The 15,646-nt window shown below is 36.1% G+C and overlaps 1 protein-coding gene across 2 annotated transcripts in view; it reads right to left on the bottom strand.

Moving 5' to 3' along the window:
- Positions 1–4,664: 4,664 nt before the first annotated feature.
- Positions 4,665–15,646, bottom strand: part of afg1la (AFG1 like ATPase a) — a 56,429-nt gene continuing 45,447 nt past the window's right edge. The window contains exons 9-13 of one of the 2 annotated variants that reach the window (XM_041253328.1): positions 14,925–14,995; positions 14,551–14,651; positions 11,145–11,285; positions 7,114–7,227; positions 4,665–6,402 (exon numbers count right to left, since the gene is read on the bottom strand). In XM_041253328.1, the coding sequence (XP_041109262.1) occupies positions 6,274–6,402; positions 7,114–7,227; positions 11,145–11,285; positions 14,551–14,651; positions 14,925–14,995 (556 nt within the window). In that variant the 3' untranslated portion in view covers positions 4,665–6,273. The remainder of the gene's footprint in view (positions 6,403–7,113; positions 7,228–11,144; positions 11,286–14,550; positions 14,652–14,924; positions 14,996–15,646) is intronic. The other variant, XM_041253329.1, reaches the window with a different exon arrangement.

Below are 15,646 nucleotides of genomic sequence, written 5' to 3'. Positions count from 1 at the left end.
GTTTTAATAGCATTTTACAGCACCAGAGAATCCACCTGGATTATATTATTACCAGATATATTTTAGGAATAATCTTGGGATAAATAATGATAGGTGGCTGATATAACCCAGGGTGTACAACGATGAAGGTACCAGATGAACCTTAAATGAAGGGCCTGGAACTGCATGACCCCAGTCACCTAACATTTAACATAAATTAAAGGCCCCATCTATTGTCATGTTTGCACAATACTTTTAACACATGGCACAGTATCTGTGTAACCGGTTTGCAATTCTTTTCTTGTATAATATCACATGGTACAGCACAAAGCAATGTCCCCCCCAAAAAAATATTAACTATGGCCATCACCAGACTGCTTAACATTCTTGAGTCATGCATCATCCTGTCTGTGGCACCAACTTTTTGTATACTGTGTAATGGACAGTGACAATTAAAGTTACTTATTATGTTCATTTTAGATACAACAAAGAGCACATGAAGTGACACTGCAAGATAGGATCAGCTTTTTTCTGATGCAGTTTCTTAGAACATCATTCCAACCTTTCAACACGCAATGAAAGGCAAAGTGACTAATTACAGAGATCATCTAAAGAAGTCATAGTCTTGTTTGTCTTCTTGATATTTTTCAATTATAAAGTCAATGGGGCACTTATGATTGCTGTTTGTTTTTTTCATTATTATTATTTTTTGCTACAGAGCTATTAAACCTGGAAGCCAGAGGCATCAAACTTTCAGGGAACACCATTCTAGTGGGACTGACATCCTTTCATTTGGTTAGGATGTTTTTGGGTTTTTTTTTTTCACAGAAGCACTGTCAAAATGACCTTTCTAATCACCCGCATCAGTTGAAACAAACATCAAGACTGTCGGTAGTATTGCAATCATTACTCTAAAACCTGAATGTAAGATGTTGTAAGGTGTACAATTGTTTCATTAATGTTAAACTGTTTATTTTCATTCATAAAAACAGTATTTGAAACAAAATAATGAGTTATTTGAGTTGAGTTAGAAGCTTGCTTCTGAGCCTGGCTCAATACTGAATCCCTTTCAATTGTAGAATGTTTGTGGCTGTCTTGTTAACACACTAATCAGTGAAATAATTATGCTATTATACTTGGCAGGATCCAGATATCTGGTCTGGGCCAAGAATTATTACAAGATATTCTAAAGAAGAAAATAAAGTTTCATCCAGTTCTACAAGTTTCCTGGCTGCAAACTCTCTCTGCCTCTCCCTTGCCTCTGGGTGTCACTGATACTCACCCAAACAAACACAGCCCACTCCCAAACGTTACATTCCTCCAGGTCGGCTGTTATTGGTGGAAGAAAATGTATTTGAAACAGCTGATTTCTTGTTTACATATACAATCCCCAGGTGCTTTTTCAGTAGTAAAGAATCAGCGCTTTGAAAAAATAAGGTGGTAAAGACCCATTTAAAAGTAATCTTCTGCTGCCCTCTTGTGGTACTTTTTGTACAGGCTCAATCCAATTAATTCATAGCTGGAAAAACGTATCTGAGGAAATTATGAAAAACATTTACTCATATCGAAATTGAGTCTTTTGTTCTGATTAAATAGTCACATTATTGTTTAATCTGAATATGCTATGTTCATTGCTTGAATTGGAATTTTTCCTCAATTTATTTTTCCTAGCTCGTTAGTGTGGCATTTCAGAATTACCTGTTACTTGAATCTTTTTAAACATTAATACCTGCACAGTAACGGGCCAATCCTCAGAGTGCAACACTGTTACCCTATATTTCTATTATACTTGCATTAATTATAAACCAAATACAGAAATATAGTTAAGACATCCATGACTTCAAAAACACTCACTGAAAAAATAAGGTAAAACTTAAGAAACTGCCGCTGACACACGTTTTAGTTAATGCCTTCACCAGCGTGTAATAAGAGATACTGAACGCAGCACTGTATATTGTTGTTTTTATTTGCATAGTACCGTGAAGAAAGTGTACAGTATAGCAAGTAAATGGACAATGCAGTTTCAAATGAATAATTATTCTATGATTTAAAATAGTTTTTCTTAGGTTTTATTAGTTATTAACATTATTACCCTCTTATGAAGTCATTTTGTAGAAATACATTAAATGAGCACAACCACTACTGTGTGGTATATTTCATGAGAATTAGAATATCCAGTGTAATGAAATGAAAACATTCAAACACTGCAAATCAAATTACTGTAACATACTTTACGATTTTTATCTTTATGACAGTTACCAATATCCTCAATCACCTGACCTTCAAAATTCACTCACACAGACACCAAAAAATTCATTCACGTTTTATACGCCAATATTTTGGGATTCAAAGAAGAATGCTGCTAATACATACATGCATTTCTATTCACGCTCCACTAAGTTAAAAACAACATCAAAATAATGTTTTCTGTAACTTTGTCAGACAAGAGGAGAAGAGAAAACAAAAGGTGATCTGTTGAAGACAAACTATTACTTTATGTCATTATTTGAATTACTGGTACACTAATGTCATACTGTACTTCCAATAGATATGAATGTTAACAACAATGTCAAGGACTCTGTGTTTGTTATCCAGCATGTAAGTGTGTTGGTTGCAGAACTAAACATTTGTACTAAATATTGTCAGGATATTTCATGCACTTTTGGGAAGGGTTCATTTTGGGATGTGACATTTTCTTTCCCAACTAGTCAGTAAGAATTGATTGATATTGTTTTAATTTCTTGATTTTGGTTTTCCTACCACTACTTTTAAATTCACATGCGATAAACTCAACATGGATTGTGGCCCCAGTGCCTCTATACAGTCACAGACAAAAGTTTTGGCACCCTAAGATGTGTACACCATAATTCAAGGTAACAGATTAAGGCCAAGCATTTAGTACATTTTAACCACTTTTTAATACATCAAAAAGAAAAATACACAATTTCTACTAATTTAACAAATCTTTATATATATATATATAACAATTGAAAGTATTTGTTCATGACAGAAGTATTGACACCCCTCCTTTTGCTTTTATTACGGTTTTCAGATGTTTATGTACATCTTGGTGAAATCTGGGCCCATTTGTTTTGCATGTTTCCTTCAGCTCAAACAGATTGGATACACTGCTTGGCTACAGCTTTTTTTCAGATCAGTCCAAAGCATTTCTACTGGATTGAGATCTGGTGATTCCAGAGGCCATTCCAGATCTTTTATCTTCTTTATTGATCTCACTTGTATGTTAAGTTTAAAAGTGTATTTTGTACCAATTATAGTGCTCTCCCCTTTATAAGGCAGCTCTTATAACCTGCTCCACAGTATAAAGACGGTCCAGTCATAGAGTGTTTTTTGAAAATGTAGTACTAGAGGCGCAAAACAATTGCATCCCAAAAGTAGATAAATCTAAAACAAAATGGTTTAACAGATTAATTTAAAAAGGCACTTTATAGAGCGTTTAAAAGAGACCAAGAACAAAGTACACAGAAAGAGTACTTGAAACTGCAAGTCAAGGAAGTTAGAAAGGTCAAGGGAGAAACAGAAATGAACATTGCTAAGGGGGTTAAAACCAATTCCAAAAAGTTTTTTTTTTCCAATATTATAACAGCAAGAGAACATTCAAAAGAGGATGTTAAATGTCTAAGAGAATAAATGACAATGACTAAATTTCTAAAAAAAAAAAAAAAAAAAAAGATTAATTCTCAAACTGAACGCAGTATGGATTTAAGGAAATGCATGCACATGGATTAGGCAGTGGTTAACATGTAGAAAACAGAAAGTACTGATTAGAGAAAACTCAGAATTGATCTAGATAGCCCATGGAGTACCACATGGATCAGTATTAGGTCCTCTGCTATTGCTAATCTACATTAATGACTTTGATTCTGGTATAGTAAGCAACCATGTTAAATCTGCAGACGACACAAAAATAGCAGGAGTGGCAAACACTGATGCAGCAGCAAAAGTCATTCAAAATAATCAAGACAGCATTCAGAACTGGGAAGACACATAACTAATTACATTTAAGAGAAAAGTGTAAGGTACTGCATGCAGGCAATAAAAATGTGCATTATAAATACCATATGGGAGATACTGAAATTGAACAAATCTATGAAAAAGACCTAGTAGTTTTTGTTGACTCAGAAATGTCTTCATCTAGACAATGTGGGGAAGCTAAAAAAAAGGTCAACAAGATGCATGGATATATTGTGAAAAGTGTTGAATTTAAATCAAGGAAAGTAATGTTAAAACTTTACAATGCATTAGTAAGACCTCATCTAGAATACTGTGTTTAGTTCTGGTCACCTTGCTACAAAAAGAATATTGCTGCTCTAGAAAGAGTGCAAAGAAGAGTGACCAGAATTATTCTGGGTTTAAAAGGCGTGTTATATGCAGACAGGCTTAAAGAATTGAATCGATTCAGTCTTGAACAAAGAAGACTATGCGGCTATCTGATTCAAGCATTCAAAATTCTAAAAAGTATTGACTATGTCGACCTAAGGGACTTTTTCCGGCATGAAAAAAGAAACAAGGACCAGGGGTTACAAGTGGAGATTAGACAAAGGGGCTTTCAGAACAGAAAATAGGAGGCACTTTTTTACAGGGAATCTGGAACCAACTCCCCAGTAATGTTGTTGAAGCTGACACCTTGGGATCCTTCAAGAAGCTGATTGATGAGATTCTGGGATCAATGAGCTACTAACAACCAAACAAGCAAGATTGTTTGTAAACTTTCTTATGGCTCCCATTTGCCCTATAATACCATTACACTAAGACTAGTCTCAGCACAGCACGGTCTCTTAACTATGGCTGCTGACTACAACATTATAAAGGGGGAGCACTGTACTAGGCTGCTGTGCTAGGAAGCCTGATACTTCATTGGAAATTAGGTCACATACCAATATAGATGTTTTTAACTGTTATTTTAATTTGTGTATCGTGTTAAGACTTCTTTCGACTATTCTCAACAAAAACATTGTACTGTTAAATATCATCAGTAATTTGCACTTTTATTAGATGTTTAGCACATAATATTGCTAGACCCTTTATCTGCCTTTCTTTTAAATCCTAAATGCCTTCACTAGAGGGCAGCAGTTACCTAATGAGTTGAAATATCTACAGACAAACAAAGAGTACTTGGTAAAGACAGTACCTGACATCAAATCCATTTCCCTGCCCTTCACTAGCTTAAGTACCATTTCACTGCTATCCTTACCCTTGGGTAATTTCTTTCTTTCTTTTTAATACAGCTTTTAAAACTGGTGGATTGTGCTGGCATTTTGTATCAGGGTGAATAATGCAGAAATAACAGTAGAGAATAAAGGAACATGTAAAAGGAGGTTTGAATTCAGAAAATGTAGATGGTATAAATTATTTATGTAAAAGGTCCAATGGAGCACTTAATGATTTTCAGCCAACTTCTTTTGGCAGCTTGTGAGACAACCAGTAAAGGTAACTTTCTCAAGCAGTTCTCATATGGACATCTTGGTGAAAAGTGTTTGAAAATGCCACCTAGAGTACTAGCTGCTTCAATAATTCCCAGATGTAGTTGCCTGAAAGTTGCCTTGCGTTTCATGGGCTTAAGACATGCAGAGCTAACCTGCTTTACTGAAACTGTGAGGTTTGTATATGGCTTTTAAAAACAAGTATATGTTAGTAACCAGACACAGCAGATACAAAATTAGTGACACACAGACAATAGTTTCCGCTACAACTGAGTTTGATATAGAAAAAGTTCTCAATCATGGAGCAAAATTAACTGAAGTAGGGTGCGCTGGACTCCATCTCAAATAATATGTACAATTTTAAATTAATCACAAAAATAGAGATGGACAGACAGGCACATCATTACACTGCCAGATTCATTTTCTTGATCACTTGTGGCCAGTACAATGTGTGGCACCAAACTTTAAATAACATTTAAAACACATCCAGAGTTTTTTATTTTGCTTGTTTTTGTTTTCTTTTTTAAATAGCAACTTACTGGATTTGAGGACCATACTGATGAACAAACCTGTTGTGCATTTTCTAACATACATTAACAGTACCTGTCAAATCAAATGCAATTCCTCCCCAAATGTTCCAGAAATATTTAATTGTAGAACAATACAATTGCATAACATTTTTGTATTTAAAATATAAAATACAATCAACACCTGGAAGATCAATGCTGCAATGGCTAAAATGCAATGAGGACATCAAGTAAAATAAATATATTGCATTGTCTAAAATCACAACAATTTTGTTTCCCCAATGCTTGTAAGTTCCAATAAGCCATTGATCCTCGGTGTCTGGTTATTTCTTGCTCCTGTCCCCATCATTCCAGTACTGCTCTGTCTGCATTTCAGTGAGGCGGGACACTGTACGCTGAAATGCAAAGATTTCTTCTTCCCCAGTAAAAATGGAAAGTTTGCTAGCGGAATCCTAGAAAACACAAATCCAACAAACAGAGACAGGGTCTATGCTTAGTATATAGAAAGACTAAAGTAAAAACTGCCAAATTCAGATGTCTGACAAGTTAGTAACACCAAACAATGGCTCTACTCTCCACTATGCTGTAATTTCTGTTGATTATAAAGGATTGTCAAAAATGATCAACTAGATTGATGTATTGCGGTATCTGCAGCCATTACCTTTTTATAAAACCCAGTGCAAGCATATAGAGAGGGTCCTTTATAATTGCATAGAAGAGGTGAGTGAGTGAAAGATTATAGGCAAATGCAATCCAAAACGTACAAAAGGAGGCTAGGATTGAATAGAAAAATAAAAGCTTGGCGAAGATTTGTACAAAATCAAGGCAATGGATCCGGAGCCGGAGCATGGCCAACCATATCGTATAGTACCCATTCCTCTATTCCTTAATATCTCTTCTTTCAACTACAAATCTAATACAGCTATCCCCACAGACCTCAGACAGACTTACATTGATCAAGCCATAATTATATACCTGTTCAAGCCTGTTTCTGAACATATCTGCGACAGGTCAGGACAATAACTGTTGACCCTCGCAATATAAAATTCAGAAATGTAGAGATTAATTACCTGCCAATGTTCTTTAGCAAATGGCACTGTGCTTCTCTAAAGGCTTAAGGCTACAGCCTGATATGGAAAGTCATTTTATTTATCATCACCTACATGGCACAGTCCGAGGTCATCCATAAGTATTCTGTGAGATTCCTCGTCACTTCTATGGAGATCATGAACAAATATTCTATCCAAAGGTCCATTCGCAAGACAGACGACTCGCACCTAGAGAGAAAGACATGCGGATTACAGCGTCAAACAATGTAGTATTGTCTTCATTAAAAGAAAGCTCTAACAAATATTGATAATGTATGTTGTTGATTAAACAAATAGGTTAATGTTAAATGAAAATAAACCTAAAATCTTTTTAAAAACATACTGTACCCCTAAATAGTATATAAATAACCTCCCTTCAAAGTATTTCAGCAGCATTGTGTCTCTTGCTTTATCTACCCTGGCACTAAGAAGTGTTGAGAAGAGATTACTTTCTGTCCCAAGAAGCAGAACTCGCACTAGCTCAATATCTTTTTCATACTGTTTATTCTTCCTGTGGACATTAGGTTAACATCACATTTGAACTGTTTTAAAAGTAAACCGTTTGAATTTTATAAGGATTTGTTAAACATGCCCCATTAACTAATCCAGATTTATTTTCTAAATAAAGATGTAAACTCTGCAGTTCTCGTGTTTTAAGCAGCTGGGACACTCTTTGACTCTAGTGATAAACAACTAATTTTACAACAGTTATAAAATACTGGCACAGTAAGGTTTTCTTTATCTTAATCAACAGTATTTTATCGATAATTTGTACTTTTGTGAAGCATATAATACTCTTTATATGTTGCATTTTTCTACTCTGATGCATTATGAGCATCAACAATTTACTCAAAGCCTCCACTAGTGTTTTCTACTATTATAACAACCTTGACTTGCATAAAGAAGGAAAAACATTCATTGAAATAAGTCGCATCACTTGATTTTCAAGGTGTGGTAACCAAAGCATAATCACCAAGTACAGAGACACATCATCTGTAATTGACAAATCCAGGACTGGAAGACCCAAAAAGCTGTTATACAAGTATGAATAATACTTGAAGATAATATCCTTAAGAAATAGAAAGACGACAAGCGTTGAATTGACAACAGAACTGCCACCCATCAACAGTCCAAAGCACCATTGTTCCTGTGACAGGGTCTTGCTCGTGTCACGTGTGTGGGTAGCCGCTGTTCAAGCATACAGAGACACACATGGATGTGGAGTTAAACGCCAGCACAGGCGCACAGGATTTATTAATAAACAAACAGAAAATGAAAGCAAATAGATGCTCATGTGACGTTACCAACGATGGTAACGCACAGAGGACTACAGCAAGCTGTACAAAAACTGCAAAAAAAAAAAAAAAAACACAGTACAAAAAAACTATCAAAATTAATTTAATGAAGTTGGCATGGAGGTCCCGCTTCATACACCTTGCTCACTATACATTAGTGGGATTTACAATCCCTGAACTAATCTTCTCTGGTCAATCACAACCAACTACGACTCCAACTACTAGCAGGGCCGTCGGCAGTTTCACTTCTGATCCTGGATTACGCAGCCAGGTCTCCATGTCCGGGTAGTGTTGATGACCTTTAGCCCATTGTCCGTGGCTTTGCAGCAACCCCGAAGTGAACAGACAGGACCTCTTTATACCTGACACTGTACTGCAACACACCTACCTGCTGATTATCCACAGCTGGCAATCACACACAGCAGGCAGGCTATCATCAGGTACTTCATTAAATTAATTACAACAGTTTACACACTTATTTACAATGTATACACACAAAAACTCCTCCATGTGCAGGGCTCCTGCCCTGCTACAGCTCCATAGTCCAATTTCTGTGTCCTTGTGCATACTTTAGCATTTTAGTCTTGTTCCCCTTTCTCAACAAAGATATTCTAACTGCAACAAGAGTGACCTCCATACTGTTGATTTGATGGAATATGACACCTGTGCCTTCTGCCAGTTCTGTCGTCAATTCAACGCTTGTCTTCTTTCTATTCCTTAAGGATATTATCTTCATGTATTGCTTTTCCTTGTTAGACAACTTTTTGGGTCTTCCCGTCCTGGGTTTATCAATTACAGTTTCTCTGTACTTGTTGATTATGCTTCGGATAACACACCTTGAAAAATCAATGGATGAAAGCTACTTTACTCAATGCTTTTCTTTCTTTATGCAAGTCAAGGTTGTTATAATTAGTAGAAAACACTAGTGGAGGCTTTGTAAATTGTTGATGCTCATAAATGCAGCACGTCTAAGACCTTTGCACAGCAGTGTGTGTGTGTGTGTGTGTGTGTGTGTGTGTGTGTGTGTGTGTGTGTGTGTGTGTGTGTACACACACACACACACACACACATACATACGGTACCAGTCAAAAGTTTGAGTACACTTGCTGGAAACTAGATTTTTTTCATAACTGACAATGTTTTACGTCGTATACGTTTCTGCAAATACTTGAAAATGAAAACACGTTACAATATACAAAACAACACATAAGCAGTATCAAAACAGTGTTCAAGAAAATTGAAAATTGTCTCTAAATCTTTGATTCCTCAAAATAGCCACCCTTTGCCTTAATAACAGCCTCACAATCACGAGGCGTTCGGTTAACAAGTTTCAGCAGGAAATCACCCGACATGTCTTCCCAGCTCTTCTGCAGCCATTCCCAGAGATGTAGGGCACTTGTGGGTAGCTTTGCTTTGACTCTTCTGTCCAGTTCATCCCATATAAGTTCTATGGGATAGAGGTCTGGAGACTGGGCAGGCCAGGTCATTAGTTTGAGTTGTCCTTCACTTTCCTGCTTCGCCAGATAGTTCTTGCACAACTTTGAGGTGTGTTTCGGGTCATTATCTTGCTGAAGAATGAAGGACTGCCCAACTAGCCGTAATCCTGATGGAATGGCATGCCTCCGAAGTATGCTACGATAGCCATGCTGGTTGAGCTTGCCATGGACTTGGTAAAGATCACCAACTCTGTCACCAGCAAAGCAACCCCAGACCATGACACTGCCTCCTCCATGCTTGACAGTGGGAACCACATATGCAGAACTCATGCGCTAACCCTCTCTGCATCTTACAAATACTCGGCAGGTGGACCCAAATATTTCAAATTTTGACTCTTCAGTCCATAAGACCAACTTCCACTACTCAAAAGTCCAGTTTCTCTGTTTTTTTGGCTCAGACAAGTCTCTTCCTCTTATTCTACACTCTTAACAATGGTTTCTTTGCAGCAATTCTTCCGGTTAGGCCAGCTTCACGCAGTCTCCTCTGAACAGTTGATGTTGAAACATCTGTACTTCTAGTAGCATTTAGCTGAGCTTGTATTTCAGGGGCAGGTAATCGCTGGTTTCGCAGACTTGTGACTTGAATTAACTTGTTCTCTGATTCTGAGGTCACCCTTGGCCTGCCTGACCTTGTCCGGTCCTCATGAGTGCCAGTTTCTTCAAATCGTTTGATGGTTCTTGCGATTTGTCTTTTTTTCTTTGCTTAACTGAGCGTATTTTGCCATTTTCTGCTCCCTTACATGCAGGAATGACAAACTTGTGCCTAAGCTACCTATATTTATAGTAATCATGGACCCTCACCTGTTAACATTAATTGGTGACAAAAGGTTAATCAGGTAACATGCTAGTTAAGTCAGAGAACATCTAACAAAGACACTGTTATACTTAGGCCAGTGTTCAAACACCGTGTTATACACATTTCAGACTTTTAACTGACTTGGGCTTCAGACTGAAATCCCCTTGCTTTGGGTGACCATTTAAATCAAATTGACAAGATTTACATTTTCATTTAAAAATTAAATTTTCAAATGCAATTCACTTATGATTATAAGCTTATATAAGTACACGTATCAAGTTTATACAGTTAAAAGCATAGATAATCATGAAAAACCTGGTTTCAAGCAGGTGTACTCAAACTTTTGACTGGTACTGCGTGTGTGTGTGTGTGTGTATATATATATATATATATATATATATATATATATATATATATATATATTTTTTTTTTTTTTTTCAAAAAGGTTGATACTTGCTTTAACCTGTAAGGACCCTGCTTGAAATAATAAAACCGTTGGAAGTGAGAAGGAGATCGTACTTTGTTGTCATAAAAGGTGTCGATGAGGGTGATGAAGCGCCTGGCCTGGGTCTTTTTTGTCAAATTCAGAAGGGGTATATTGCGGATAAACACTGTATCAAAAATTGTGGACATCTTCAAGTAGTCACTGGCACCCAAAGGCTGCAACACAAAAATATTATCATGACAATAAAAAATGATAGGTAGGAAAACAACTATCCTTACAAAGCAGAACGGATCCCAAGAGGCTTTATTAGCATCTGAAAGTATGTCACCATCACCATCACTACTGCTCTCTAGTGCTAACATATGCCCATACCATGATTCAACTGGACAATCGAATAGATATACACAACAAAAAGTGTTTTGACACGCTGTACTTTTACCACTATACCCTACTCACCGATGATTTGCATCCCTGCATTGTATTATAAACATACCTCCGGAAATATGGCATCTCTAAGGTATGTTGCTATCTGAGAGCGCCAATGGAAGTGCATGCAACACATTGTGTTTTATATTAGGGCTCACTGACAATAAACAAAAAAAAAAAAAAACAACAAAAAAAAAACATAATACACAATTATCAAGTGCTGTGCATGTCTAACAATAACTGTTTTATATTAAATATGTAATGTACAACTATAAACACTATAAATATATAGCCTAATTATAATATAAATCAAAGCTACTGTACCATTACAGGATGGCCAAATTAATGAACACATGAAATGATAAATTTTCCAAAAAGGTGGGTACATTATATTCAGTGTGAGCTAAATAGATATTTAATAAGGCCAGGAATTATTTGAGTGAGATTTATGCTGCTTATTAGGCTAAATGGCACACATGCATTTCCTGTCATTTACACAGCCTCTACTGTACGACAGTTAAAAGAAACTGACGCCTAATACCAAAAGAAATGCAAAAAACTGTCAATATGGACGAATTACTATTGTACAAAAAAAAAAAAAAACAGATAATACCGCTGATCCTAATAACTATATCACCTGAACTCGCTTTATACAAGCGAACCATGCCATACCTAATTAAAGAAAAACCTAGAATACCAGTAATGCATAATTTGTTCTAAAACATAATAATATTTGATATGCCGTGTATATTTCACAACCTTTTCAGCGTGTTAACAAAAGAAAAACATGAGTGATTTTGCTAATGTTATAACTGTCACTTAGTAAGGAGAAAAAAAAACACTTCCATTATGTTGCATCCATAGTGTCTTATTGTATTCATAAGCACTAATGGTGTATACAGAAAGCAACATTATGCATGTCCTTTTTAAATTGCCATAAATGTGTTGCTGGTAAAGTGATTTTACATCTTACAGAAATCTAGATGCATAGCGTTTTCCTCTTTCATAGGCAGCATGATCCAGTATCTCAATATACCGCCGGTTTTTGCTACCTGTGTTCTATTAAAAGCCCAACTCCATTTAGACAGCCTATTGCTTCAAAAGTTCATCTTGAAAGCCATCAACTATGTGCTTTGCTAAAGTCACAAAGAAGCACTGCATTTAAACATTTCAAGAGCACAGACCCACATTGTATGTATCTTAATGGTTTATAGAATATTCATCTAAAAAGGAATTTGAAAGCGATACAAGGCTTCTAACTACTTGTATGGTATTAATTAAATCTTGAAATACTGAACATATATTACTCCAATTCCTACCCCCTACCCCCTATAGATCTATACATGTATCTGTATTGGGTTTAATACAAAACGTCTGTGTTTGGAAAACAACTTTGGTATAAACAATGATGAGAACATGTAGACTAACATTACTGGAGCAAGGGATGACTGGAAGAGAAGCAGTTAAAAGTTGACATCTTGTTGTTTTAATTACATATTCATACTTCAGATCTTATACAAGGGCGATTCCAGCTGAACTGGACCAAATTCTGGTGATGTGTTTCCACCTTTGGCATTGAAACATACATTTAACCATATGTGATGATGGAAAAGGGTCCAGGGTAAGTGCTGTGTGAATTCCAAAGAAGCCTGCACCCTTTGTAGCAGTGCCTAATCTGATGACACATCACCTTTTTCATCCTACAGCCTTGTTAGTATCATTTTAAGCTGGTTTCAAGGGCCTCCTTTTAAAAAAAAGTAGTGTGGCAATCCTGCTGAAAATACCAGTAACTGCTGGTCAGCTGGGCATCAGCTACTGTTTGGGAACTTAAACTAAGTTGTGACCTACAGTATGCTGGACTGAAAGCTTGTATTTTAAAATTTGAGAAACTTTACAATGAAACTTGACAAAAATGTTTCTAGGAATAATAGACATCTAAATAAAAATTCTAACGGTCTAGAACCACTTACTATTCAACTGTCCTACTAGCACATTTAAAAATAAGCTCTCTCAACAAGCCTGAGAGAAATAGCATGCCTACCAGGCAAACCTACCCTAGAAGGCATTGTTGGGTCTGGGTTGGAAAGCCTGTGCTTTGCTTATATGGTTTAAATGGAAAAAATTGGTCTCTGGTGAGGTCATGCCAACCCAGTAATAGACAGGTAACTGATGCTAGAAGCTAAAGGCTGTATAGACTATTAAAACTGGTACCTTTCTCAATCAATACGCTCATAACAAAATGCTTTTGTCATGCTCCAACACAACCTTTTCAATGCCAGCATGCATTGGTATCGTTAAGGAATTAAAAAAAAAAAAAGAATTAAAAAATACTTCTGATAATTAACATATTTATTAGGACCGTACTGGAGTGGCAAATGTAAAAGTTTAGATATTCATTCACTTCAAGGTTTTTTGCATATGATGGCAAGTCACTTAAATAGCTATTTTAATTTATTTAGCTTTTGACTAAAAGGCTGCAGATGTTAAAGTATGTACGTTGATTAAATGTATTCATTTATAAAGATCACAGAACTCTCGCAATTTTACCTTGCTTGTATTTTCAGAAGACCGCAGTCATATTGCTATGCTCTTTGGAGTTATTAGTATTGGAGACATAATTCAAAACAGCACATCAGTAAACTCATCTTGTATTCTAATATTTGTATTTAGACATTTAATTTCTTGTCAGCATTTAACACTATTTTATTAGTTATCCTAAGGCAATCTTTCAGTAAATTTACTTATTCCTGAAAACGAATGTGCATCTATACAACTGATACAAGACCACTGTATATGTTGGTGGGTATTTAAATTATTATATAGCAGTGGAACTGCACAAAAATAGTTTATAATAGTTCTGGTGGTCTCAGTCCAACTCCTACTGGCCTATTAGACAGTTTAGCACACTCAAAAGCATTCTCAGGCATCTTTTTTATCTTAATTCCTGGTAGGGTTAATAAAACTATAGTAGTAACACAAGCAATAAAAAGTTTCGTCAGGGTGGGATGTATACAAAAAGTATAGACAGGCATCTAACTGATGGCATGTACTTACCCGGTCGCACAGCTCTTCAAATGTGCAGTCCGCTATGGTCCCACAAGTCTTGTTCAATCTCAGTTCTCTGCCTTGCACTTTCAAAATCTTTGGTCGAGTTACTATGGGAACATTAACAAAGACTTTGTCTTGTGCGGATAATTACTACAACGACTACTACAACTACAAAAAAAAAAAAAATCATCCCTCCGAGCTTGGAAATGCCTGGCTGGATGAATAATAGCAGATGATTCAGACAAAATACTGTTACAATGACAGCCACTTGAGGGTGCAACATCAACCCATGTACACCAATGGAACTTATTAATTGGTCAGTGGAGATTGGGTATTGTGTTCTAAATGTATTCTCTTTCAAGAGAAATTAACTTACGTACTATCATTTTGTTTTTGAGCCAGCTCATCAAACTGCTTATCCATGACGGCCTCCACATCAGCTTCACTTGTGCTACAGTGAAAAGAATAATAGAATATGAATTTAATAACACTTGAAGCCAACATCAAACAGCTGCTGCAGCCCGCTTAGCTTTTTGCCCATCAAAAAAAAGAGAAAAAAAAGAACAGGATGTTATACTCTAAATACAAACATTAGATTTAGAATACACATTAATGCAGGGAATATTAACTCTCAGGTAGATGATTCTGCCTTATTTGCATACACTGAATAGCATCCATACTTGAAAGCTGAAGCCAGTAATGAGGCAATAGAGGCAAAGCAAATCCATTAATGCTATGTGTACACAATGAGAAGAAAGGATCCAGCTTTTATCCTGCATGCAAAATAAGAGCAAATAGGCAAAACAGTCAAGCATCCAAAGTAGCCACCTTTGAAATCCGAACTGAAATGACGTGCAAGTGTTTGTGCCTGCATGTGCACTGTGAAACAAACTACTCATCTTACTGGTTATGTTGGTTAAAAGGATTAACTTTGTAAAACTAAACTTCGAAAACAACAGTATTCTGTTTTTTTTGTTTTTTTTTTATTTTTATAATTAAAAGTGCAGCTCAAAAATATATTTAAATTGTATTTCATTTGCTAGTTCATGAAGAACCAATTGTTCAATGCTGGTGGGTTGATTCGTTCGGAGTCACCACGGAT

The sequence above is a fragment of the Polyodon spathula genome, chromosome 6 (genome assembly GCF_017654505.1).
Source record: "Polyodon spathula isolate WHYD16114869_AA chromosome 6, ASM1765450v1, whole genome shotgun sequence".
Taxonomy (NCBI): Eukaryota; Metazoa; Chordata; class Actinopteri; order Acipenseriformes; family Polyodontidae; genus Polyodon; species Polyodon spathula.
Note: the sequence above shows the minus strand (reverse complement) of the source record. Positions and strands in the feature narration are given on the sequence as shown.